Below are 27379 nucleotides of genomic sequence, written 5' to 3' on the forward strand. Positions count from 1 at the left end.
ATAATTCATTCAAAGTAACCACATGTTATTCATATTTTCAACGAGCATAGATGAATTCAATTATGCACATTAACTAATCAATTCAACATTAAGAAACGAACAATGGCCTAAGCCTCAACAAACATTCAACATTGCATGCATACCAATATCTCAATCAAACACCAATCAAAATAAACACCGTCATCTCAAACGCAAGCAGTGCGAATAAAGCATGCAGACTATAGGACACTTCTATACGGAGTTACCGAGTTACCTTAGGTGTTTTCCTTCCTAAGTTGAAACTCCGATCCGATCACATCCTTGCTCCTCGTACTGGTTGGTTGTCCTTCTATTCTTTAGCTCCGACACGAACGCATTCTCATACTTCGTATCCTTAGAAAATGAATCGGTTTCAAATTTTCTAAGCTTCAAAATCCTAACTTCCGCTCCCAAAACTCAATAGTTTTTCTCACACTCAAGACAAAAACTCAAGAATTTTCATCAAAAACTAACTCACTCAAAAACTATTGCTATTGTAATTTTTTTGTGTGAGAATCAATTGCTTCCCTGTTTTTTCTTCCTACCATTCATGTTGCTGCGTATTAATAGCCTCCATCCAATAGCATAAGAGTGAAGGAAGACAACCAGCATGTGACACGTTGAACTTGAAGAATGGAGAAGGTGTAAAATATAAGCATGAGGTGCCATGAACCATGTGGTGGAAGACATGCAATTTGCCAAGTCATATATTACAAAGCTGGTGATGGAAAGTATAGTTTGGACGTGTCAATGCAAGAAGAGAATATTGCATTGTCATGGTTTGATGATGCATGAAACAAAAGTGGGTATGAATTGATCTAAGTAGTCTAGAATTTAACTCATAGAGCAATAGAAAAAATATTAGGAATATGAATTATTATCCTAAAAATTAGGACGAACTCTATGATATAATTTAAGATAACTTTGAACAAGTTTAAGTGATCAAGTATATAAGTGTTAACAAAATATTTTCATTTACATATATACATTTTTTTTTTTGAAAATGCATTTACAATATATATATACATCAGTGCTAAGTTAAATACATACGTTAATCTCATGACGTTTTTTCTTTCTTCAACTTTGTACTTTTCTTTTCTTTTTCTTTTTAATCTTTTAACTTGTAATTTTCTTTTTAATTTTTTTTTCTTTCAAGTAAGAAAATAATAATCCCAATAGAATTGTATAAGTATACAAGGCATAATAAACACATCAACTTAAATTTAATAGCGATTATCGCTCTTAACCTGATAAATAACTAGCTAATTGAGAGATTAATCAATCTATGTCTTATAATACTTCCCCCAAAAAAGAAAGTTTCGCTCTCGAAACTTGGTGTCAGAGAAAGCACGGGAATACCATTCCCTTACATTTTCTTCCAACCCGCAAGTAGCGTCAGAACGCATCCCAACCCTGGAAGATGTCACAACAGATGCACCTCAAAGGTGACATACAAGACAAAATCAACACTTAAATATCTATCAATTGTCATCAAATAGACCTAGATATCATGCTCAAGCTAGTGCTCTAGGCACCCTGATCCAAAACCTAACTAAAGCGCCTACATGTATGACCTCACAGGTATCATCATGCTCTCACACTAACAGCTCAACCATAATACTCACAACCATAAACCTCATGCTAATATCATTCTAATCTCGTCACAAGTTTTTTCTTCCAACAATCTCACACTCAAAATTCATCGACCAACAACTCTTAAGCAAATTGAAGTCTTAGAATCTAATAATCCATCAACGTAATTTCCTTTCCGAACTACCCTCATTCAAACCATCAAATCAACCTTCCACTTAGTAACAAATCATATCACAACTTATTTCAAGTCTTAATGTCTTACACATCTTGGAACTCATTCCTTTCCATATCTAACCGTAAATACACCTCAAATCAAACATTCAATCTCATGTTCCATTCTTACAAGTCTATCCTCAAACACAAGTGAAACTTACATGGCACATCTCGAGCGTCATGCACCTTAAATCAAGTAGTGCAACTACATCGTCCTAGTACCACAAATCTTACGCCTCGTAGATCACATTCACTAACTCTTATCTTAGAATCCATAAACCATAGTTAGAACTCCAAATCTAATGATCATGTATATATCCAAAGACTTATAAGTAGTTTAATCCATCTTCTATATCACCTTGTCACAAAGCCCCTTCTTGAAACTCTATTTTGGTTCTACAAAAGCTCGAATCTATAAATGAGTCCTCAGTCTCTATGGAACAGGCTCCAGTCCCCGATTAACCACTTAATTGTTTCCGAGTCCTCGAATTTTCAAGGATTCAAACCTCAACCTCCTAAGATCAAGTATTATACTAAATCCTGAAACATCTCAACTCAAGAGATACGATTGAAACACTTATTCCGTAACACCCCAAAGACTTGCTTGAAGTCTCAAAACCTTTCACAATAATACTTAACAAAATCACTAGTCGAGTTAACATACTAACTTAAAGTCTAAAGCTACGACTTCAGGAAAATGACTAAATTATCAACGCGGTTAAACTCAATATCCTTAATGACTATGAACCATTAGGATTAACTTCAGAAATCTAGACACGCTAACACAATGCCAAGATCAACAACAATATTTAAAGCTTCAAAAGCTTTTGACTTAGCAAATCAATTTTAAAACCAATTATACACATCTTTGTTAAAAATAGAAAAGTGCTCATAAAGAACACTTATTCCTCTCCTTAGAGTCCTTAGTCTCTACTAGGATACTCATCGAGGCGCTTTCACAATAGCACGCACACAGATCTTTTCATTAAAGCGATTAACATATCATCTCGCAAAAACATTCTCCTATTATTCTCCTCAACCATTTACTATATAACTCGAGGATTTAACCAACTTTTCCTCTTCATATCTTAATTATTCAAATATCTCCGGGTTTTAATATCGAATCCACAGGAATTGTGAGAATAGTGGGTTTAAGCGCAGAGTTTGTAGTTGCGAAAGCAATAAAAGGTTCAATTGTTTGGTTCGGTTGTTGTGACAAGTTGTCAAGAAAGTAATTGTTAAGGTGATGAAAATATCAATTGATAAAGATGCCTTGGGTTATCGATCATCTAATTCACTCTAGCCAACCTATCCTATGAAAATGAGACCTTCATTCATAACTTGTTGTTCTAGCCTAGTTAACTACTTGTTGATGCCTCATACAAGCAATTCCCTCAAACTGAAAGTTAAGCCCAATTCCTTGTGTACCTAATCATGCATTTGAGACTCTAAGTTCTTTATGTTCAGGCCAACAAAACCCCACTCTTCCTCTATTCCTAATAGCAAGCATAGAAGGGTCAATCTCAGTTCATGTCCCAAAACTACAACAATCTTCCGATATGATTATAGTCTAGTCTATAGCAAGATGTACATTTAAGCTAAGCATGCAAATGGAATTGAAATTCAAGGTAAAATCAAGAGAAAAGGCATAGGAATTATAACTAGAGTTTCATAGAATCACTAAAACCCAAAGCAAAAAGTGAACTAGCCACTCATGGCTAGTAAATCCATACAATAAAATGTAAAGAAACCTGAGAAATTACAAGGTTGAAGCTTCTCACAAGCCCCAAAGCCTTATTTATAGGCGAAATGGGCGAAATGGGCGAACAGGGGCGCTCAAGCGCTGCCCTGGGGCGCCTGAGCGCTCCCTAGGCAGAAGCTAGCAACCCTGCATTTGGAACGCTGGCGCTGGAGTGCCAGACATGGGCGCTGGAGCGCCAGATGCTCGCTGAAATGGCTTTCCATCTTCTTGTAACCCCCCTTTGAATGTTTCCATCAATTCTTCATGCTTTTTTGCCTTCCCTCTTCATGAGTTATCAGCTGAAACACTTAAGGACCAAGAAAAGGAAAAATATCAAGAAATTCAAATGGTTAAAAGCATAATAGTCCTCACAATTCACTGGAAAACACATGCAAGACCTAAACTTTATAAAAATGCAAGACATAGTTACCAAAGCTAAACAAAAACTCAAATAAAGCTAAAAATGCATGAGAATACATGAAACACTACATGAGACAAAGAGAAAAGACTCAAAAACTCACTACAAAGTGAACCTAAAAGCACTACTAAACGAGGTTCATCACACCACTATACTCAACGACAGCTCGCCCTCGAGCGTCACTAAGATTAGCTTGCCCTCAAGCATAAAGAATTGCTCCCAACACACATGCCAAAGAAGGGATACACTTTCACAAAACCGGGAGACCAAGTGAGCGCAGTTAGTTCCAAGAGGAAGATTCAACAATCAACTTCATGCAACTTTCAACAAAGAAGATTTAGAGTCCACTATGAGAAGCATTTAGGGCTAACATCCTAGCATGAGACAATCATTTAGTGCACTGAGCACACAAGCAAATTCATAGATTATGGGAATCATTCACTCATGAGCAACTAAAGTTGACCATGCATTATTCAATGAGACTTCAAAAGGGTAATGTTGGCTAGGTAAAGCACAAGGTAGGTGGTCCCTAAAGAAGACTAAGGCTGCAAAACCTGAGTGTGGTCCTAATTGGGACTCTAGAGCTTCCAAGCTATTGATACTTAGCACCCAAGCCTCTCAACCCTCATCTTATTTCAACACAATTCTTTTCTTTTTGGAACTCCACCTTTGCCATGGAGTTCCTTTTTCTTTCGACTTTTTCTTTCTTTTTATCTTTTGATTTTCATTCACTTTTTCATGACACTTGGGGTGAGAGACAATTACAAATTCACAAGCTAGTTCCTTTGAGAATTAAGGACCACAACTCTCCCTTTTTTCAACCAAACAACCAGCCCACATAACAAAGGTAACAAATAATTCTCCATAAGGCTCAAAAGGGGTAACTAGGGACAAGTAAATACAAAGTCTGAGGTACAAGAAAACCTACAAGTCTCAAGAATGCAAGTATCTTAAAGCATGCAAAGAATGAATTCAACGCGGAACCAAGAAGTGCAAGTGAGTCAGGATCCTCCAGGGAAATTATATAGTGAAGGGTCAAAGATGGACCCTTGTGGACTCACATCAACTCTATCCTCAAGACAACATTTAGAAGACCGAAGTCTCCCCCTCTCTTTCCTAAACATACAATCACTCCCCCAAAACAACACAAAGTATCCACTAACATTTTCAAAAAGAAGCATCATGTGGGAGAGAAAAACTCGGGACATGTCATTTAAGTATAGGGAAATAATGACCAGGACATAAAAAGACTCTATCTACAACAATGCATGATCAAAAAGATAAATTATCCCTACCAAGGAAAAAATTATGCCAAAAAAAATGTATGGACTATGCTTAGAAGGGAGAATCAATCTCATTTATCAAACACAACGAAGGTCTCGAGTCCACCTCTTCCTTTAGGACTCAATCTCTCCCTGCAAAATGCAACAAACCAACATGCAAACCAAAACTTGGGTTGTCTCCCAAGCAAACCAAATCTTAGGTAGACTATCCTCCTTGTCAAGCTGAAGGTTTGAAAAACATGGTTTCCACCTTCAAAACCTCACCTCCTTGATACACCTTCAACCTCTAACCATTCATAGTAAAAGTGTTCTTTGTCTCAGGGTTTTCAATCTCAACAACACCATTGGGAAACACCCTTTTGACCACAAAAGGTCCAGACCACCTAGACTTAAGTTTCTCAGGGAAAAGTCTCAATCTAGAATTGAAGAGCAGCATGAATTGCCTTGAGACAAATTCCCTATTCAAAATCTTTCTATAATGCCACTTCTTTGTCTTTTCCTTGTAGATGCTAGCACTCTCATATGCTCGGAGTCGAAACTCATCGAGCTCATTCAACTGCAAGAGTCTCTTCTCGCTAGCAACTTTCCAATCAAAGTTCAACTTCCTAATAGCCTAATAGGCCTTGTGTTCCAATTCCACAGGTAGGTGACACACTTTCCCAAAAAACCAAGTGGAAAGGAGAGGTACCAATTGGAGTTTTAAAAGCGGTTCGGTAGGTCCATAAAGCATCGTCAAGTTTCCTTGACCAATCCTTTCTGGAAGAATCTACCACCTTTTCCAGAATACGTTTCAACTCCCAATTAGGTATCTCAACTTGCCCACTAGTTTGAGGGTGATAGGGGGTAGACACTTTGTGCTTAACACCATACTTTTCCAAGAGAGACTCGAAAGCTCTATTACAAAAGTGAGTACCCCCATCACTTATAATCGCCCTAGGAACACTAAACCTAGTGAAAATGTTCTTTTTAGAAAAGCAACCACAACTTTAGAGTCATTTGTTGAGAGTGCAGCGGCTTCAACCCACTTAGAAACATGGTAAACAGCCATTAAAATATACTAACAACCAAAGAAAGGTGGGAAGGGTCCCATGAAATCGATGCCCCAAACATCAAATAACTAAATTTCCAAAATATTTTTCAAGGGCATCTCATTTCTCCTTGATATGTTGCCAGTTCGCTTACATCTATCACAGCTCTCAATAAAAGCTCTACTATCTCTATGCAGAGTAGGCCAGGAGGATCATTCTGGATATTGGTAGTATTGTTATAGGAGAGAATATCTCTGGTAGGAGTCACTGACTCTGGTGTTTTTTTCATCCATTGTAAGAGCTCTAGCTCATATATTTCCATTTAATACATATATATTTCAGTTCAGAAATTACTGGTTCTATCAAAAATACTGACACGTGTCGTGTTAGTGTCTTTCGAATGTCGGTGTCCGACATTGGGACACTCCATATGTGCAAGGTGTCCATGCTTCATAGCTTGTCTATAAGCTGTTTTGAACTTATTTTCATTAGTTACTTATAATAGGTTATAAATAAGCGCTTATGTGTTATGTTTGGCTACCTAACCTATTTTGAGCTTCTTTCAAGAATCTTCTGAAACTGGCTGGTGAGTAAGCACTTATTCAATAAGCCATTATGACAATAAGTGTTTAATTAAGTTGTTTACCCAAACGAAATACCTGTTGTAAATCAAGAAGCTTCCTCTCAACATCTCTAACAGCTTCATGTCGCTCTTGAATTTCTGCCAGCGTGTCCATTATCTACAAAGACAACTCAAGTGTTGTATTGACCAGGTATATTTCTTAATATTCATGTTATTTGCTTATAGTCCAAGAAACAGCAATAATGTTCCTCACCCGCATGCACTAAAATTACGGAAACTGAAATTGAAAAATATATTATTATGGATGGTGTAGATGAGTGGATGATATGCATAAAAAAAAGGTTGTACCTGGCCTCGTCCCTGTTCCTGAATTGCATTCTCGAAAATTTGTTCACTATCTCCGGTTTCAATTAATCTGTCAATTGTCTGTCAATTGTTAAATGATGAGAAGTTTCTAACGGACAAGTTTCCTTCGATAATTAAAATTCAGTTAAAAGAAAGTACCTCCTCATCAGCTCTTGTGCCCGTTACTGAGAATCATGAAAACAAGGAATACAAAAAAAAAATTCAATGAGAATCAATGGCCACAAACTCTATCAAATTAAGAAAGAACTAATAATCAGGAGACAACTCAAACCTGTAAAGACACGTCTCTCAACAACCTCGCGATATTCTTCATGAATGGCTTCTCTCAGGTTCTGCAAAGATATGGAAAAAAGATTAAGTTGAGAAACAAGAGATTTTTTAACAAACAACATGACACAAACCTACCTGAAATTCAGCCATCTTGTCCTTCAGTTTCTTTTTTAAGGAACTGCAGAATATATTATACATAAAACCAGGAACAGATGAGATTAGTCCAATAAAAAGTTAAGCTCATCATAATAATAATTTAAATCATTAATGAAATAGAATGACTAGGATGAAAGTGATGGCTCCTCAGTAGCTAGACCTGCTGTGACTAAGGTCTACTCTAGGAGAGTTAGGAGGTTGAGTTAGTGTATGGTTGGTAAGTAGGAGGGAATAATGATTACTGGAGTTAGTTGGGTTGAACTCTGTTTACTGATGTAAGTAACTACAAATAAAGAGGGAAAGTTAATTAGGCAGTTCTGGATTCTGTTGGAGATGTGAGCCTGTAAAAAGCTCATTGTTCTGTATTCATCTCTCTCTGACTTGAGTGACTTCTCAGTTGTTCAATAGGATAATTGGGGGTTGGGGTTCTGCCAATTTCAATAAAATTCCCTGTTTCTCTGTTTCCAATCCTATCAATTGGCATCAGAGCTTGGTGACTTTGATTCACCGGGAAAATGGAAGAAATTGGAAGAGGGAGTTGGTGACTTTGATTCACCGGGAAAATGGAGGAAATTGGAATTGCCGCTGGACAAGGGCGACAAGGATGTTCATGGGTGGAGCCAGCTGATGGAGTGGGATTCCGACTGCAAAAAGCGGCGGATGAGAAGCGAACTGATAGGTATGTAAATTGTGCAAGTGAAGAACAGAGAAGATTAATACTGAAATGAGAATTATATTGATGAAGGTAAGGAGTAATACAGGAATAGAAAAAGATAGATGGTGTATTGTTAGAGAAAGCTCTAACAACCCAGAGAAGCTCTAATGGCTCTCTTCCTAGAAAGATTCCTCTTTCTCTCTCCTATAACCGAATTTGATACTCCTCAATGCCCTCTCACCCCACACCTCACTACTCTATATACTAACTTACTAACTAACTCCCTCCTCTCCATTTTGCCTGAGACACCTCAGCACCTTTCCCTTTCTTTCTTTCATAAACTTTCCACACCTTGGGCTTTCCTAAGCCCATTTCCCCTTTTGTGTTCGAGTCTCTATCAATTCCCTCCCCCTTAGAAACAGCCTTGTCCTCAAGGCAGAAGTCTGGAAATTGACCAACTAAGACCTCATTATCCTCCCAAGTGACATCATCCACTGATCTGTTGGTCCACTTAATCAAACTTTGGTGAACCTCTCTGTCACCTTGCCTGATACTTCTGGTGCCCAGAATCTCCTCAGGATAAAAGTCAGGAGTTTCCCCAATATCTAAATCAGTAGGCAGCTCCCCTTGGACTTGGTAATTGCCTATAGCCTTTTTTAAAAGAGACACATGGAGGACAGGGTGGATTCTTGATTCTGCTGGCAGTTTGAGCTTGTAAGCAACTGCTCCAATTTTGTCTTCAATTTGAAAAGGGCCATAGAATCTTGCTGCTAGTTTTTGATTAATTCTCTTGACAACAGAATGCTGCCTGTGGGGCCTGAGCTTGAGGAAGACCCATTCTCCTATGTCAAAGCTCAAATCCCTTCTCTTCTTATTAGCATAACTGACCATCTGCTCCTGTGCTCGCTGTAAATGTGCCCTCAGTTGCTTCAAAGCCTCATCTCTCTCACTTAATTCTAGAGCAACAGCTGCTACCTTGGTCTCATTAGCTAGAAACCTGATGATGGGAGGTGCTTTTCTGCCATAAACCACCTCAAAAGGAGTTTGGCCAATGGAGCAATGAAAGGTAGAATTATACCAAAACTCAGCCCAAGGAACCCAATAAGACCAAGTCCTCGGATGCTCAGAGGCAAAGCATCTCAAATAACTCTCTAAGCACCTGTTTATGACCTCTGTCTGGCCATCAGTCTCAGGGTGGTAGGAGGAGCTCATTTTCAACTTGGTACCCTGTAATTTGAATAGCTCAGACCAGAAGTGACTCACAAAAATTGGGTCTCTATCACTGATAACAGTGTTTGGAATCCCATGGAGCCTTACTATTTCCCTGACAAAGACCTCAGCAATGGACTTAGCAGTGTAGGGGTGTTTAAGCAAGATGAAATGGCTGTACTTGGATAGCCTATCCACTACAACCAAGATTGCCTCAAAGCCTTTAGATTTAGGTAACCCTGTGATAAAGTCAAAGGATATATCCTCCCAGATAGCATTTGGAACAGGAAGTGGTTGGAGCAGACCCCCTGGAGAAATTGCACTATACTTCTGCCTCTGACAAGTGTCACAACCCCTTACAAAATCACTCACTGTTCTCTGCATTCCCACCCAATATAGAGTTTCAGCCAGCCTTCTGTAGGTTCGTAGAAACCCTGAATGACCCCCAGTAGGTGTGCTGTGGTATTCCTGCAGAAGCCATGGAATTGAAGGTGATGTAGGAGAGAGCACAAGCCTGCCTTGGTATAACAGCACCCCTTGCTGGACTGAGAACCCAGGTTTGGCTTGGGGATTTTGTTGCACTTCCTGTGTCAGGTTCTGGATGTAAGCATCAGAGGCTATCTCCTCCAAGAGCTTCTTTCTATCTTCCCACAGAGGAAAAGATACCAGGCTCATGAGATCACTCTCATCATAGCATCTAGAAAGTGCATCTGCTGCCTTATTTTCCTGACCTGGTTTGTACCTCACTTCAAACTGATATCCAAGGAGCTTTGCCAACCAGCATTGTTGATCAGGGGAAGTAATTTTTTGTTGCAAGAAATGTTTGAGGCTCTTGTGATCTGTGTAGACAATGAAAGCCTTGCCCAACAAGTAGTGCCTCCAATGTTGGATGCAAAGAACCAATGCCATCAATTCTTTCTCATAAACTGACTTGGATAAATTCCCAGGAGATAGAGCCTTGCTATAATAAGCAATTGGTTGCCTTTGTTGCATCAAAACGGCACCAATGCCTCTCCCAGCTGCATCACATTCAACCTCAAAAGGTTTTTCAAAATCAGGGAGAGCTAGCACAGGGGAACTTGTCATTACGGTCTTCAACTTGTGGAAAGCTTGCTTGGTCTCTTCACCCCATGTGAAATTGTCTTTTTTTGTCAGTTCTGTGAGGGGTTTGGCCATCTTCCCATAATTCTTGACAAATTTCCTGTAGTAGCCTGTTAACCCTAAAAATCCCCTTACTCCCTTAACATTCTTGGGCTCTGGCCACTCCACAATGCACTTAATTTTCTCGGGGTCAACTGCCACTCCTTTCCCAGATATAATGTGACCCAAATAATCTATTTGGGCACAACCAAACTTGCATTTTTCTTGATTGGCTACAAAACAATTAGATGATAACACTGTCAAGACTAGCTTTAAGTGGTTTTGATGTTCCAACAAACTCCTACTGTAAATTAAGATATCATCAAAGAAAACCAACACAAACTTCCTCAGATATGGCCTAAAAATGTCATTCATGATGGCTTGAAAAGTGGCAGGAGCATTCATCAGCCCAAAGGGCATGACAAGGTACTCATAATGTCCATTGTGAGTCCTGAAAGCAGTTTTAGGGATATCTGCCTCAAGAACTCTAATCTGGTGGTATCCCGATTTAAGATCAATTTTAGAGAACATTACTGCCCCATTCAACTCATCAAGTAATTCATCCACAATTGGAATTGGATACTTATCTGGGATTGTAGCCTTGTTCAGAGCCCTGTAGTCTACACACATTCTCCAACTCTTATCCTTCTTTTTTACCAAGATGACAGGACTGGAGAAGGCACTCATGCTAGGTCTTATGATCCCTGCCTCCAAGAGCTCAGCCACCTGCCTCTCAATTTCCTCCTTTTGGTGATGAGGATACCTATAGGGTCTGACATTAATTGGCCCATGCTCAGGATTAAGAACAATCTGGTGTACTTTGGACCTGACAGGGGGCAATTGCATTTTCTTTGTGAATACTGCTGGGAATTCTGTAAGCACAACTCTCAGTTCCTGAGGTATGTCATGGTGTTCCTTGGTTGCTTCTGTAGCTTGGAATTGAGGCCACCATCCTTCCCCAAGGTTTCTGCCTTGAGTGTCACTCAAAAAAAAGTGCAGGTTGCTCTGATAGCTGCTTCTACCCTTCATTCCCTGCAATTTCACCACATGTTCCCCTTGCACAAACTGCATAGTCAAGTGCTTCCAATCCATGATGACTTTCCCAAGTGTACTGAGCCAGGACACTCCCAAGACCAGATCCAGCCCTCCTAAGTCCAGCACCAGTGCATCAATGGTAATCTCAATGTTCCCCACTTTGGCTTTGATTCCCTTACAAACTCCCCTGGTTATCACCTTATGGCCATCTCCAAGTTTAATGCTCCTTGTGGTGATCGGGGTGATGGTAAGTCCCAGAGCAGATGTGATCTTTGGGTCAATGAAGTTGTGGCTCGCGCCACTGTCAACAAGGATGAGAAGTTCCACATTGCCCACTTGGCCAGCTAACTTCATTGTCTGGTGATCCCCCAAACAACCCAGAACTCCCATAGCTTTGCATTCTACAGCTTCTTCTTCTTCGACCTCCTCTACTTCCTGTTCCAGCATCACGATTTCCCCCTCCTCATTCATGGTCTCTCCCTCTCCCAGGATGAGAACTCTCATCGCGCGCTCCGGGCACTTGTGCAAAGTGGGGTGGTATTTGCCCCCACATTTAAAACAGAGTCCCTTGGCCCTTCGCTCTGCGATTTCGTCAACCTGGAAACTCCTGACCCCTTTCCAACGCTCCGTCGAGCCTGCACGGTGGTCGTTGTCACCCTTTCTCGCCGTTGAGCCCAGCGATGAAGATGAGTGTGCGTGGGATCCAACAGAACTCCGGGATCGGGTTTGGTTTGACCCGCTGGCCTTGGTAAAACGGGTTACATCTCTATTGAACAGCCCACTCCTATTTGAGGCTGACCCGGCCCAATCGCCTTGACCCGAGCGTTCGTACCCGCCTTTTCTTATCACCCGCTTTCCCTCTTCTTCGTCTTCTTCCTTAAGCTCGTCTTCAACATCTTTCGCAATTCGCATCATCTCCATGCGAGTGCTGGGCTTCAAGGTACGCACCCGCCGTCGAATCGGTGGTTTCAACCCACTCATGAAATACCCCAGATACTGATCCTCCGGCAATCGTCCTACCTGTGAGGAGAGCAACTCAAAGGCTTCCACGAACTCCTCCACGCTGCCGCGTTGCCTTAGCGTCGATAACTCCTCGAAAGGATTCTCCAATCGTCGTCCTCCATAGCGTGCAATCAACGCTCGTTTGAGCTTTTCCCAGGAAAGCTCATCCTCTGTTTCCCTCAACAGATTGAACCAATGGATGGTAGATCCTTCCATACTCAAGCGTGCGAGCTTCACGCGAAGCTCATCGGGGGTGCCTTGCACATCGAAATAGATCTCCGCTCTCGTGATCCAAGCTACAGGATCGTCTCCCTCAAACACGGGCAGCTTGACCTTCTTCCCGGCGAGACGCGATTCGCCGGAACTGGAGTCACCCGTCGAGGTTTCCCCTTCGTGGACCACTTTCTTTCCCATCTGATTGCTCAACTCCTTCAGAACCATGCTCTGCTGCGGCAGCTGGAGCGCGAGTTCCTGCAACGTGTCAGTCACGGTGCCCATCTGTGTCTCCAGAGCTTCCATACGATCAACCATCTTGGGTGGCATCTACTACACTGGTTTTCTGGGGGTGTATTGATCCGGTAGGTCGGACCAATTGATAGGTATGTAAATTGTGCAAGTGAAGAACAGAGAAGATTAATACTGAAATGAGAATTATATTGATGAAGGTAAGGAGTAATACAGGAATAGAAAAAGATAGATGGTGTATTGTTAGAGAAAGCTCTAACAACCCAGAGAAGCTCTAATGGCTCTCTTCCTAGAAAGATTCCTCTTTCTCTCTCCTATAACCGAATTTGATACTCCTCAATGCCCTCTCACCCCACACCTCACTACTCTATATACTAACTTACTAACTAACTCCCTCCTCTCCATTTTGCCTGAGACACCTCAGCACCTTTCCCTTTCTTTCTTTCATAAACTTTCCACACCTTGGGCTTTCCTAAGCCCATTTCCCCTTTTGTGTTCGAGTCTCTATCACGAACAGAGGCGGTTATAATGGCTTTGGAGTCTCACAATCCTAATGCACGGCGGAACGAATTCAAGTTGGTAATTCTTGATTGATTTCATCCCTCTGCTTCTAAAAGTCCTTTTTCCCTGCTATTGAGCATCAAACAGGAAGGATCGGTGGACAAATATTTGGAGAATTTTGAGAGGTATGTTAGCATCATACAAGGTATAGATGAAGAGAGGAGATAGCCTCTGAGGTTCAGTTATATGAACCTTCAGTAATATGAACTACTGTATTTAATCTCCATGATTAAAAAAGCTTTAATGGTGGAGGATAAAAACCGAGCAGTGGAAAAGGCTAGCAGTTTTGGAAGTGTACGGGCTGGGATTTCTTATAAAACATCTAGTTTTTCCAACCTGTTAGAACTGGAAGTCAGTGGAAGGGAGTAATTAGGGGAAATCTGAGTGCAGGGGGAAGTGTCATCCATGCTGTCCAAAAGTCAGTGGAAAGGAGGCACAGCCTTATTGGAAGCAGGTTCATTAATAGAACAAATCAAAGGAGTTTGAAGTATTTTAATGATCAAAGGGTGTTGTGAGAGGATCAATTTAAATGGGCTATTAAGCTCATTGGGTATGATTTTGAAAAGGGTTGTTTAGAAAATCTGGTACTAAACTGAATTACACTACTGCTTACCATCCTTAATCGGATGGGCAAATCGTTGCTTAGAAACCTATTTGAGGTGTGTGACTGGGTCCAAACCAAAGAAGTGGCCTAACTTGCTTCCTTGGGCAGAACTTTGGTTTAACACCAATTATAATGTGTCTTCACTCTTCAAAAATGACCCTATTCTGGGCCCTTTATGGAAGGGGTATTCCTGCGCTGTTGAAGGGTTCCACTGTTCCTTCAAAGGTGAAGGAGGTAAACAAGCTAACTGAGATTTTCTGTAACTGATCTTCGAATCAATCTATTGCAGGCTCAGGATAAGATGAGAAATCAGGCATAAGGAGGGAGACTGGGTTTTCCTGAAGCTAAAATCTTGCAAGTTGCAATCTTTAGCTAAGTGACAGCATCAGAAATTAAGTCCACATTTTTATGTCCCCTTTAAGGTGTTGGAGAGGATTGGGTTGGTGGCATATAAGTTGGCTCTACCTGAGCACAGCTAGGTGCACCCTGTTTTTCACATCTCCTTAATGAAGAAATTAGTTTCTGGTCAGCAACAGTGAACAGACTAGTCTTTGCCACCTATGCTGGTTTTACAAGTGCAACCTAAGTAGATTTTATCTGCCAAACTTTCTGCAGATGGACTGCAGGAGGTTTTGGTGCAGTGGCCACAGCTACCATCCTGTGAGAATAGCTGGTAGGATATTATCACTGTCATTGGAGCTTTTCCTACTTTACACCTGGAGGACAATTTTGAAGCTGGGGGGGAGGGGGGGTTATTGATAGCTCCTCAGTAGTTAGACCTGCTTTGACAAAGTTCTACACTAGGAGAGATAGGAGGTTGAGTTAGTGTCTGGTTAGTCAGTAGGAGGGAATGATGATTATTGGAGTTAGTTGGGTTGAACTCTGGTTAGTACTAATGATGTAAATAACAGAGGGAAAGTTAGTTAGGCAGTTCTGGATCGAAAGCTCACTGTTCTGTATTCATCTCTCTCTAACTTCTCAGTTGTTCAATTGGACAATTAGGGGTTATGGTTCTACCAATTTGAATAAAATTCCCTGTTTCTCTGTTTTCAATCCCTATCAGAAAATATCTTATTACAGACTAGGTCTAGGTGCATAGTCTAAAGAAGTTACATTGAAATTCTGCATTTGGGTTGAGGTACAGCAACCTCCTTTACTCTCCTTAACAATTGTAAGCATTCTAAAAACTTTAAAAATGCATTTGTATTGTTGATTAAATATCATGTGTGATGCCAACCAAGGACAAGAGAAATAGAGAATGTTAATAACTACAAAAGCGGCTAAAATTTAGAAATCCAAGAGTATATGGTATTAAATTTTAAGACTTTGAGTATCAAAAAGACAAGATTTATGCATTGCAGTAAAATAACCTTAAGAAGTCATTAAAACACATAAAAGCAGAGAAAATAGTATGCTCTAAACTAAGATGCAATGAAGACCTTAAATCCAATAAGAATGTTGATAAAACTGGTACCAAATTCGAATCTGGTACCCTAGAATCAAATTGTTAGTTCATAGATTTATTGAAGAAACAGAGGAATTACAGAGAATTGGGGAAAATCCCAAACGTATGCAAGAAGCTAGAGAAGAAATGGAACTTGGTCACCACTGACCACAACTGGTTACCACTAACCAGAACCCAAAGTATTCCTAACTTCCCAAAAACTCCATAAACTAACAATTACAAGTGTATTTATACTAGTAAGTAACTAACTACAGCTGTCATAACTAACTGAAGTTAGTTATGCCAGTTTAACTAGTAACTGACAGCTAGCAGAAGCTGTCCTATTCAGCTTTCTTATTCCTCTTCCTCTCATAAACCTTGACAATTGGAGGTTTGTATGAAGGGGAAGACTTATCAAATGTATAGCAAAATAATCATGGGAAATAAAAAGCTGGATCATTACTGACATGGTTGTTGCTGTTCTTGACCTGTCAACAGCTGATCCTTTTCCACAGCCAGGCTTCTGCCTATTTGCCAAATTCTGTGACACAAAATGGAGCAAGAGAGGGCAAGGGAGCTCACACCTAGGTATTGAATAAAACACTGAAAGACATTCAGAAGCGAACTTACCTCTTTGTCGAGTTCTTCAACTTTGGTCTTTATGAAATGAGCAGTTTTCTTAACTTCATCAACATCTTTTCCCATTCTCTGTTTAATATCTGCAGATAATTTTAGGATAAAGCAGAATTAATCAGTTTAGGACTATGAACTTCATTTACAGCCCCAGAACACTGATCGAACCCGTAAAATAACAGAAGTAATTAGGTAAAGGAGAGGGCACACGGGACGGAATTGTGACCAGGAGAGAGAAAATGAAAAAAGGGCTCCGCCACTACCAAACTTCTGAGTTGGCAAAACCGAGGACAATGGGGCGTGTGTGACTACTAGTAACAGGTATATGGTGAGGAAGGCGTTCTGAAGATAGGCTGGAATTAGTTAAGATTCTTGAACTTGCCTAGACAATTACTTTGCTTTCACTTCTTTGTATTCATCCTTCATTTTCAGAAGCCATGACCTGATATCATCTTGATACCAGTGTTGTAAATGGCGGATGGTCGATTTTGGCGAAAACTCCGAAAAAGCCATATTTAACAAATACTGATGGCGGATGACGGATTATGGTAGATTATGCCGGAATATCGGCCAGGGCAGATATTTGACAACACTGCTTGATACAGTCCTGAATCCATTGAGTTTTCTGTTACGTATCAAACATCTAGAACCAGTCCGGTCTATTCATATCTATATCATAATTATCAACTATTAATAATACTAACAGGAAAACAATTATTCATTTCTCTATTATGTGTATTTTTTACTTGTAATGATAATACAAAAAACTAACAATACGGACAGCAAATATTCCTCTAAGGGCTGAGCAAGTCACAACAGGAGAACAAACTTGTATGGAAGGAGGAGTGCATAAATCAATGATTTTTCATTTTACTTTAATCATATGTGTTGATCATTAAAGAAAGGTACCAAAACATGTACAAGATTGTATTAAAGGAGTGGAGTGGTGCATTACTCACTATAACTAGAATACAAAAAGCAACTCACAACAGGAGGAGTGAATAAATCAAGTTTTTCTTTTATTATTTTCTGTTGATCATTAGAAAAAGGAAACGAAAAACAAAACATGCAAAAGTGTTTGGTAAAATAAAAAACAAGATTACACTAACCTTTCATGGCAGGAGCCTTGGTCACTGATTTGGACTCCTCATGGGTATCCTGCATACAAGTTTGGCATAAAGATGGTGATAACAGATTTAACGAGTTTTCTTTCCACAATGTTAACCAACAAGGAAGCACAATGGCTTTTCATAATTAGACCAAAATGTTATATTTACTTGAGGCTCTAAGCATACAAAATTCCAAAACTGAAGGAAAAAAAGGGTCTTTGGTACAGAAGCAGAGTAAAATGGAGATACATTTTGCAAGGCTTAAATCAATGGAGGTAGGACAAACTATTATTAAAAAGTGCAATGACAAGCATCATTAGTCATTCTAGTTTTGTCTTTCAAAAGATGGTTTTCCCAGTTCTGTCATCTTTCTGTCTTTTGGCCCCTCACCCTTGAAAATTTATGTCTTTTCACTTTTCTTCAAGAATTGTCTCACAAATTAGAAGACTAAGAGGTAGTTTTGATTGACCTAGAAAAGGTCTTGGACTGGGCGAGACCTTTTCTTGTTGAAGTGTTTCAAAGTAAATAAATACTAGTAGTCAAGTGTGTCAAAGGTATGTTACCTGGAGCTTGCTCAAAAGCTTATCCAGCTTAACATATTGTTTATCCAGCTCTTGAACCTACTACGAAAAAAAGCCATTGGAACATTGAATAAGATAGGCAAAAATGATTGAATATGAATGTAAAACCATCCACTAACTGAAAAATAAATTAAGGAATACGAAGACATAATGAAAGACAAGCTGATTAATGCATTTTTTACAGAAATATCAACACGTTTACCTTTCTGAAGAAATTATCCAAGCCCAGGTCTCCTGAAAAAGGATCATCAAATTAATATAAATGGCTCATCTCTTAATCTTGCTGTTGCTATCTGCAGTTCTGCACATCCTAGGTAAACTATCAATAAAAGCTACGACTATTCGACCACCTAACTTTAAGAAAAAAGTACAATAGAATAAACATAACAAGGCACACACTAATCTTAGTTAGATGTAAAATTCAAAGCATGAAGAACAGAACAAATAAAAAGGGCAACCTACTTCTAAAAGATCATGTCATGGCAGGGTCTATGTTAGTGTTGGACCTACTATGATAGTATGATTTATTATAGGCAGCAGTGTTGCATTGCATTTGAAGGAATGCAAACAGGAAAAATAATTTGTTTTAAAAACTTTGACATGATCTCACTACAAGACATTTTCAATACTATTTTTAAACATAACACAGGGGAAGGATCCATCAACAGTTTTGTAACAAACAGTACAGTACTCCTAGTCAATAAACACATCGCCTATTAAAGAATATATAAACATACACTTCCTTAACTTAACTTACAAATCAATCAAATAGAAAATATACAAATTTAGACACAGAAATTTGAAACCGTGTTTCAACGATGGATCAGTCAACCAAAGCAAATATAGCATGGAATATTCCTTTGTTTTATTTTTTAAGGTTTTATTTAAATAAAATGAGGTTTTATTTAAATAAAATGCATTGAATTATTTTAAACCTGTGATTTATTAAATAAATATTTTTGAAAACATTTTTGGAGCCTTAATGAAGGCTTGGTCGAGTATTTGGAGGGAGAAAGGATGAAGAGGTTTTTGAAATTCAAATTTGAAGTTTTGATACTTTAAAGAGGGAAATTGTGTAATTAATGCATTAATTCTTTTGGATTTTTATTTAAATTATTATTTTAAATATTTTTGGGTGAAAATGTGCTGAAGATGGTGAAGTTGGATGGCCAAGAGCCTTGGAGGAGAAGTAAGGAGACTTTTTCCCAATTATTTCCTTATTTAACTAGGTTTTTATGATTCCTTTGACTTTCTTTAATGGGAGGACTTGGATTTGAACTTTCAAAACCTTTAAAGATATTTTTAACTCTAATTTAAAACCCTTGGGATTCAGCTTTGAACGTTTGAAAAGTTAAGGATATCAATGATAGTTTTAAAATGGATTTAATTAGGAAATAAGTCAAATTTTGAGGACTGAATTAAGGAAGGTTGGAAAAGTCCAGAAACCCTAGAATAGGCTGAAAATTTCATGGGTTTGAGCTGCTACTTGGGGCGAAAGAAGAACAATTAATGCTTTGCTCTCACCCCTCACTATAAATAGAGAGCTCCTCCTTCACATTTCTTCACATCAAGCTCATTTGCTCCTCCTTGCTAGCCGTGAGCTCTCTCCCTCTCTTGCTTTTCATTTTATTCTTCTTGCTTTGTTTTCTTCCTTGATCAAGGTGATGTTGGTCATTCTGAGTATGCTCTATGGTTGCAATATAAACTGATTTGACACATCTAGAAAAGAATGATCATTTGATTGAGTAATCAAGTGAAAATGGTGTTTTTCTTCAAAGTGTTCTTATGATGCTCTTCCATATTCATAGCAAATTTTTGTGAAAGAGTCTTTGATCTTGGGAGGATTGAATCTATGTGAAAATTATATTTTCCTTCGAAAGTTCTTCAAGTGTTCTTACGATCTTCAAGAAAAATGTTTTAGAAAAGAATGTTTGATCTTATGAAAGAAATGGTTTTGGATTTTCAATGTAAGGCCCTGAACTCATGTTGTATTGTGCAAGTGAAAAATTGAATAAAGTGAGGGTTTTGTCCAAGTTTGAGAAAATGACAGATTACAACTGTAACCTTGTGTGAATTTTTAGAGGGTCTTAACGATCTCATTTGGGAAAAGTTCCTTCATGCGAGTTGTAGCCCTTTAAGTGTAGAAAATTCTCGAAGTGGAATCAGGTCATTCCGACCTCTGTAGCTCGAGATATTCGAATTTTACCGAGCAAGGTTCTGGCTGTAAAGTGCCAGCGAACTAATTGATGTGTTTTTATTTTAATTCCGAATTTGGTTGGGTTTTTAATTAAAAAGAGTTGGGTTTTAATTATGTTCAGACCTTATTAGGGTTTTAATTAGTGGGTCAAAGGTTTATGTGATTTGGGCTTATAAAGGGAAAAGCAAAACCCTAGCCCACATGTTGGATTGCATGGGGTTTTAGTCAAGAAGGGAAAACCCTATTTTCTTCACAAATCAGAAAATAGAATTGCACCACATCTTCACGTGAAAACCTGAGAGAGAGAACAGAGAGAGAAATCGAGAGAGAGAGCAAGGGGGAGCCGCCGCCTAGCCCAGCCGCCACCACCGTCGGAAACGCCGTGCACCGAGCGCCGCGCGCGCGAGCTAGGGAGAGAGCGACGAGAGAGTGAGGGACCGCGAGGAGGAAGGAAAGAAAGGGAACTTGGACAGCAGCCTTGAAAACCCTTCTTCAACACCCCATTTCTCATTTTCTTCACACCAAAACAAGGTAAGGGCTGGTCCTAGGACTTGGGTAGCATGTCTAGGTCATATTGCCATGTTTTGTCATGATTTTATGTATTATCTTGATTGGTTTCTTGAAGCCTTTGAACATGTGTTGTTGCTGGACTTTTTCCACATGATGTTAGGTTATGCTATGATTATATTACTATATTTGGTGAAGGTTATGATGCCATGATAATTTTACATGCATGATTGCAAACTTTGCTGTGCAAAATTACTTGTTTCAACATGACTGTGATGAATATTTGAGTTCTAGAAATTTTTATGGATATGTTGATGTTTGAGGACTATACAATGCTTGTGGGTATGAAAAGAAAGAAAGAAAAGTTTTTGCAAAACCCTAGGGACCATTGCATGGTTCGGCCGAACCCAATTTTGGGGGTTTCGGGCCATTCTTTCTTTCGTTTCCATGCTCAAGTCGTATGAGTTCTCGCTTGATGGGTTTACAATGAATTATAATGCATGAGTTTGTGTTTATGTTGTCTATCCGAATAACTGTTTCAAAAGGGTCGCTCATCTAGCTGTAATTCCCGATGTGTCTGTGATCGCTTATTTGTTATATTTATTTGTCGAATATTGGAAGACTCTAGGTTGACTTTAGAGACCTAACAAAGAGAACGTGTAATTAACTCGCTTGCAAGTAAATGTGAATAATTTTGGACATAGGTCTAGTGAAGACTATGGGCCATGAGAACGATGGTGTCGTTAGAGAAAAACGGTAGCTTGCACGCGAGGGAGATTTGTGGATCAGTGGATCCTCGTGATTTGGTTGACTGCGGTCACCGTGAGATTTTTGTTAAGTATTGCAGCTTCAAGTGATTGTACATCTGCGGATGTATGTGATTGACCAAGGCAGGTTTGGTGGGTTGTGTGATGTGAGGTTTCGTTAGTAACTGACTAACTGACTTTTTCCCATAAAAGACATATAATGTACTTATATTGTGTACTGTTGATTTTGTCATTATTATTTCTGTTTGACCTGACACTGTTATCTGTTCTATGTGTTTATTTGGGGGGGGGGGGTAGATGCCGACCTCTATGATAGTGGAGACTATCACGAGGTGGGAGATCGTTCTGGATAGGCCAGAGGAATACCGGCTCTGGGAGACCGACAATTCCGGAGTTCAGAGGATCTATGTCGGCGGTGCGGTGCTCTTGGAAAGGAACAGGACGGGAACGGTCATAAGAAGTCAGATTCTCAAGGATGGGTCAGTGATGTGTCCGCATCCTCCAGCTAGGTTTCAGAAGGATAATGAAGAAGAAGACCCTTCGGAGGACACGGAGGAAGATCCTTCAGAGGATACAATAGTGGAGTCACGCTTGCAAGTGGAGGAGGAGGCAGTGGAGCCTCCACCACCTGAGGCCAAGCCGGAAGTTCGTGCGCAGCGCGTTCCTGGGCGTTACATTGTGGGGCCTCGGAAGAGTGTGATCAAGCTAGAGCGGGCCAAGTAGAGGGCGCGAGAAGCAGAAGCTGCTGTTCCTGAACGGGATCTGGACTAGGGTTTTCCTTTCTGTGGGTTTGAGAGACCATATCGGACTATCATCTATTTTTCTTGTTTTTGGGATTTATTTATTGTAGGGCTTTCGCCCAAGGATTCGTTTATTGTACTATTGGTTTTATGGTTATCTTTTATTTAAAGAGTTATTTTATTCATAAACGTTTGTCGTGTTTATTCCGCAAATCTACTCGTGAAGGTTAAGTTTCGAAATAATTGGATTTTGTCATTAAATCTAGATTAATAAATGAACGACGAAAATTCTTTGTCAAAATAGTGATGTTTGGTTTTCTGTGTGACACTCGAGAAATCGGGGCGTTACATTGTGGTATCAGAGCTCCGGTTGGGAAACCAGAGCACTAAGTGTTTTGGGCTTACGAGTTTCCGAACTCGTTGTGTTTTGTTTTTGATAAAGGTGTTTTTGAAACTTCGCAGTGAGGACTGGGTAGACTTGTTTGCTAAGATGTTTGCTTGACAGTGGGATTGTCTGAAATTAGTATCATTGCCGTGATATTTGAGCTTTAATTATTTATTGTATACTTAGATATTCCTTTTAATTGAGGGCACTGACATTGGATTGTGGTTCTATTTCTCCGCGACAGGACCCAACCAATGCTCAGCTTGCTCAAGCAATGGCTCAGCTGGCTGCCACTGCTGCTGCCCAAGCCGCGGCACAGCTTCAGCGGGAAGCTGAAGAGAACACCAGGAGAGCTGAGGAAGATGCCAGAAGGGCACAACGGGCTGAAAGGGAGCTGGCACAGGACCAGATCCGCATGAGAACTGATTTCAATCGTCATGGGCCACCTAAGTTCCAAGGCGAAGTTGAACCCGAGAAAGCTGATATGTGGATTCAGGAAATGGAGAAAATCTTTGAGGCTCTCCACACACCTGACGCTGAGAAGGTGAACTTGGCGACCTTCATGCTGAAGGGTGACGCTGAGTACTGGTGGAGGAGTGCTAGACAGTGATGATTGCTAACCATGTGACCACCACTTGGGAGTCTTTCAAAAGGGCTTTCATGGAGAAGTACTTCCCAGAGACTGCCAGGGAAGACATGGAGAACCAATTACTCAACCTAAGACAGGGGTTGATGACCGTAGGGGAATATGCTGCAAGACTGGAGACCCTTTCCAAACACTTTCGCTTTTTCCAAGTGCAAGTGGATGAAACGTACCTATGCAACCGATTCATGAGGGGTTTGAGGAATGACATTGAGGAGTCTGTGAGGCCATTGGGAATCAGAGTTTACCAACAACTGGTGGAGAAAGCTCGTGAAGTGGAGTCAATGAAGAATCGCCAGAGGGGCAAGTCTGATGGTGGAGGTCCGATTCTTTCTGGGAAGAGGCCGACCGGAAGGTTTGAGGGACAGAGACAAGCTGGTAGGTTTGACAGGGACAAGGCTCCGATGAGAAAGCCTTACCAATGCCCTGCTGACAGGGTACCTTTTGCTAGAAGGGGTGAAGCACGTGTTCCTAAGGATGATGTTGTCTTTTACAAGTGCAACCAGAAGGGGCACTATGCGAATGAATGTGGAGGTTGTATGCTGGAAGTGCCAGAAACCAGGACATGTGGAGATGAATTGTTCTAGTGCTGCTAAGGCCAAGCCAATACTGAATGCTGCCAGGGGAAAGCGACCTTCTGCTTCAGGTCGTGTGTTTGCAATGTCTGGGGAACAAGCTGCTGTGACCGATGATCTTATCCAGGGTACTTGTGTTATCGCTGGAACTTCTTTAATGGTGTTATTTGATTCTGGTGCTACACACTCATTCATTGCAGAGGAGTGTGTGGAAAAGTTAGGATTGCTAACTGCTGATTTACCATTCGATCTGGTGGTGACGACCCCTGCCGCCGATCGATTAGTTACGCGCACGGCATGCTTGCAATGCCCGTTGATTCATGAGGATCGGAAGTTCCTTGCGAACCTCGTCTGTTTGGGGCTTAAAGAGCTCGATGTGATTCTGGGAATGGACTGGTTGGCACAGTATCTTGTTCTTTTGGATTGTGCTAATAAGGCCTTAGTCTTCCCGGATTCTGGTGTTACGGATTACGTGAATTCGTACAACTTGGGAAAGGGTTCACCAGCATTCGTGAACTCTATCGTAGCTGAGGCGAAGAACGACGGCGACGTGCGCAACATTTTGATAGTGCAGGATTATGTGGATGTGTTTCCAAAGGATGTGCCAGGGATACCGCCAGTGAGGGAGACGGAGTTCTCTATTGATATCATGCCTGGTACGGGACCAATCTTAATGGCGCCCTATAGGATGACACCAGCAGAGTTGGCGGGATTAGCAAAGCAGTTGGAGGATCTCGCTTCCAAGGGATTCATCCGACCAAGTGTATCGCCTTGGGGTGCACCAGTTTTGTTGGTAAAGAAGAAGGACGGAAGGTCTAGACTATGTGTGGACTACCGACAGCTCAACAAGGTAACAGTGAAGAATCGTTATCCGATGCCTCGGATAGATGATTTGATGGATCAACTTCGGGGTGCTGTCGTTTTCTCGAAGATAGACCTGAAGTCAGGATATCACCAGATCCGTGTCAAGGAGGTTGACATCTAGAAGACCGCATTCATGACTCGATACGGGCATTATGAGTACCTTGTGATGCCATTCGGAGTTACCAATGCACCCGCAGTGTTTATGGACTACATGAACAGAGTGTTCAGGCCATTCCTGGACAAGTTCGTGGTGGTGTTCATTGACGATATTCTGATCTACTCGAAGAGTAAAGAAGAACACGAAGAGCATTTGCGTCAAGTGCTAGGAGTATTGCGGGAGAAGGAGCTATATGCTAATGGCTCGAAGTGTGAGTTCTAGATGGAAGAGGTTAAGTTCCTTGGTCACGTCATATCAAGTCAAGGTGTGGCTGTTGACCCCAGCAAGATTGAATCGATCATGTCATGGGAACAACCTATGACAGCAAGCGACATCAGAAGTTTTGTTGGGCTTGCTGGCTACTACAGACACTTCGTGAAGGATTATGCAAAGAAGAATCAACCTTTTGCATGGACGGAGAAATGTGAAGAGAGTTTTCAGGAAATGAAGAAGAGACTGACTACTGCGCCAATACTAGCCTTACCCAAGGAAGGAGAACCATACGGCGTTTATTGTGACGCTTCACATAATGGGTTAGGTTGTGTAATGATGCAAGAGAAGAAAGTGATTGCTTATGCTTCGTGACAACTGAAGATTCACGAGAAGAACTATCCTACGCATGATTTGGAATTGGCTGCTATAGTGTATGCTCTCAAGATTTGGAGGCATTACCTGTATGGTAGTACATTCACGATCTACAGTAATCACAAGAGTCTGAAGTACCTGTTCGACCAGAAAGATTTGAACATGAGACAGCGAAGATGGATGGAATTTCTTCAAGACTACGAGTTTGACCTACAGTATCATCCGGGGAAAACCAATGTTGTAGCTGACGCTCTTAGTCGAAAGGCTATGCATGTATCCTCGTTGATGGTCAAGGAGTTAGAACTGCTGGAGGCGTTCTGAGATATGAGTTTGGAGGTGAAGATAGCTCCAGGGAAGCTTAGTTTCGGGATGGTGACGGTGTCGAGTGGGCTCTTGGATGAGATCAAATCGAAGCAAGAGACCGATGAAGGATTGCTTGACTGGCGCAAACTAGTTACTCAAGGGAAGGCACCAGAGTTTGTTGTCGGAAACGATAACATCCTGCGTTGTAGAGGGCGAGTTTGTGTGCCCAATGACACAACTATGAGAAGGTTGATCTTGGATGAAGGTCACAAGAGCAGGTTGAGCATTCATCCGGGAATGAACAAGATGTATCAAGACCTGAAACTTCATTTCTGGTGGCCTGGAATGAAGAAACAAGTAGCTGAGTACGTATCGACGTGTTTGACATGTCAGAAGGAAAAGGTGGAACATCAGAAGCCAGCAGGAAAACTACAGTCGTTGGATGTTCCGGAGTGGAAATGGGATAGCATCTCCATGGACTTCGTGACGGCATTGCCCCTAACACGAAGGAGATTTGATGCAATATGGGTAGTGGTGGATCGATTGACGAAGACTGGTCATTTCGTGCCGATCAATCTGAACTACAAAGTGGAGAAACTAGCAGAGATCTACATTGCAGAGATTGTTCGTCTGCATGGTGTACCGTCTAGCATTGTGTCGGACAGAGATCCGAGGTTTACCTCGCATTTCTGGGGAGCTTTGCAACAAGCCTTGGGAACCAAGTTGAGATTGAGTTCCGCTTATCATCCACAGACGGATGGGCAAACCGAAAGGACTATTCAATCCTTGGAGGATTTGCTAACAGCTTGTGTGCTAGACCATAAAGGAAGCTGGGATGAGTTTTTACCGCTGCTTGAGTTCACCTACAACAATAGTTTTCATGCAAGCATCGGGATGGCACCTTATGAAGCTTTGTATGGTCGGAGGTGTCGTACGCCTTTGTGCTGGCATCAAGATGGGAAGAACTTGTTGATTGGACCTGAGTTGGTTCAGAAAACCACCGAAGAAGTAAAGCGAATCCAAGAAAAGATGAGGATCTCGCAGAGTCGTCAGAAGAGTTACACTGACAATCGAAGGAAAGAGCTGGAATTTCAAGCTGGAGATCATGTCTTCTTACGGGTTACCCAGATGACAGGTGTCGGAAGGGCGATCAAGTCTAAGAAGCTTACTCCAAAATTCATTGGACCGTACCAAATAACGGAACGAGTTGGGCCAGTGGCATATAGGATTGCGTTGCCGCCTTTCCTATCCAATATCCATGATGTACTTCATGTGTCGCAGTTTCAGAAGTACATGGCTGATGATTCTCATGTTCTTGAACCTGATGACATTCAGCTAAAGGATGATCTGACGATGGTGATGCCACCCATCAAGATCGTCGACAGGAGCACGAAGCGCTTGAGAAACAAGGAGGTGTCCTTGGTAAAGGTCGTGTGGAATCAAGCTACGGGCGACGCGACATGGGAATTAGAGGATAAAATGCTGGAGTCACATCCCGATTTGTTTGTAAACCCTTAAGTTTCGAGGGCGAAACTGTTTTAAGGGGGGT

At 40.9% G+C, this 27379-nt stretch overlaps 1 protein-coding gene across 7 annotated transcripts; it reads right to left on the reverse strand.

The window, feature by feature from the left end:
- Positions 1-3440: 3440 nt before the first annotated feature.
- LOC130738007 (syntaxin-132-like) lies at positions 3441-18727 on the reverse strand. 7 transcript variants are annotated; one of them, XM_057589885.1, is made up of 11 exons: positions 18570-18727; positions 18310-18408; positions 18090-18146; positions 17527-17575; positions 16415-16503; positions 16252-16325; positions 7649-7691; positions 7515-7575; positions 7382-7407; positions 7226-7303; positions 3441-7034 (listed from the first exon to the last, which is right to left on the reverse strand). In XM_057589885.1, the coding sequence occupies exons 4-11, from the start codon at positions 17531-17533 to the stop codon at positions 6924-6926; spliced, it is 489 nt and encodes a 162-aa protein (XP_057445868.1). In that variant the 5' UTR covers positions 17534-17575; positions 18090-18146; positions 18310-18408; positions 18570-18727; the 3' UTR covers positions 3441-6923. The 7 variants fall into 7 exon arrangements, with proteins under 7 accessions (XP_057445868.1, XP_057445869.1, XP_057445871.1 ...); XM_057589886.1 differs by having other exon boundaries at positions 18310-18341; positions 18570-18724; XM_057589888.1 differs by lacking the exon at positions 18570-18727 and having other exon boundaries at positions 3441-3872; positions 6954-7034; positions 18310-18563.
- Between the last annotated feature and the right edge of the window lie 8652 nt (positions 18728-27379).

This window comes from Lotus japonicus, chromosome 2 (genome assembly GCF_012489685.1).
Source record: "Lotus japonicus ecotype B-129 chromosome 2, LjGifu_v1.2".
Lineage (NCBI taxonomy): Eukaryota > Viridiplantae > Streptophyta > Magnoliopsida > Fabales > Fabaceae > Lotus > Lotus japonicus.

Bases quoted from the DNA above. Each gene is read 5' to 3' on its own strand.
- LOC130738007 (XM_057589885.1), bottom strand. The intron at 7,576-7,648 runs GTAGGTTTGTGT...ATATCTTTGCAG, and splicing joins ACAAGATGGCTGAATTTCAG to AACCTGAGAGAAGCCATTCA. The intron at 7,035-7,225 runs GTACAACCTTTT...TTGTCTTTGTAG, and splicing joins AGGAACAGGGACGAGGCCAG to ATAATGGACACGCTGGCAGA.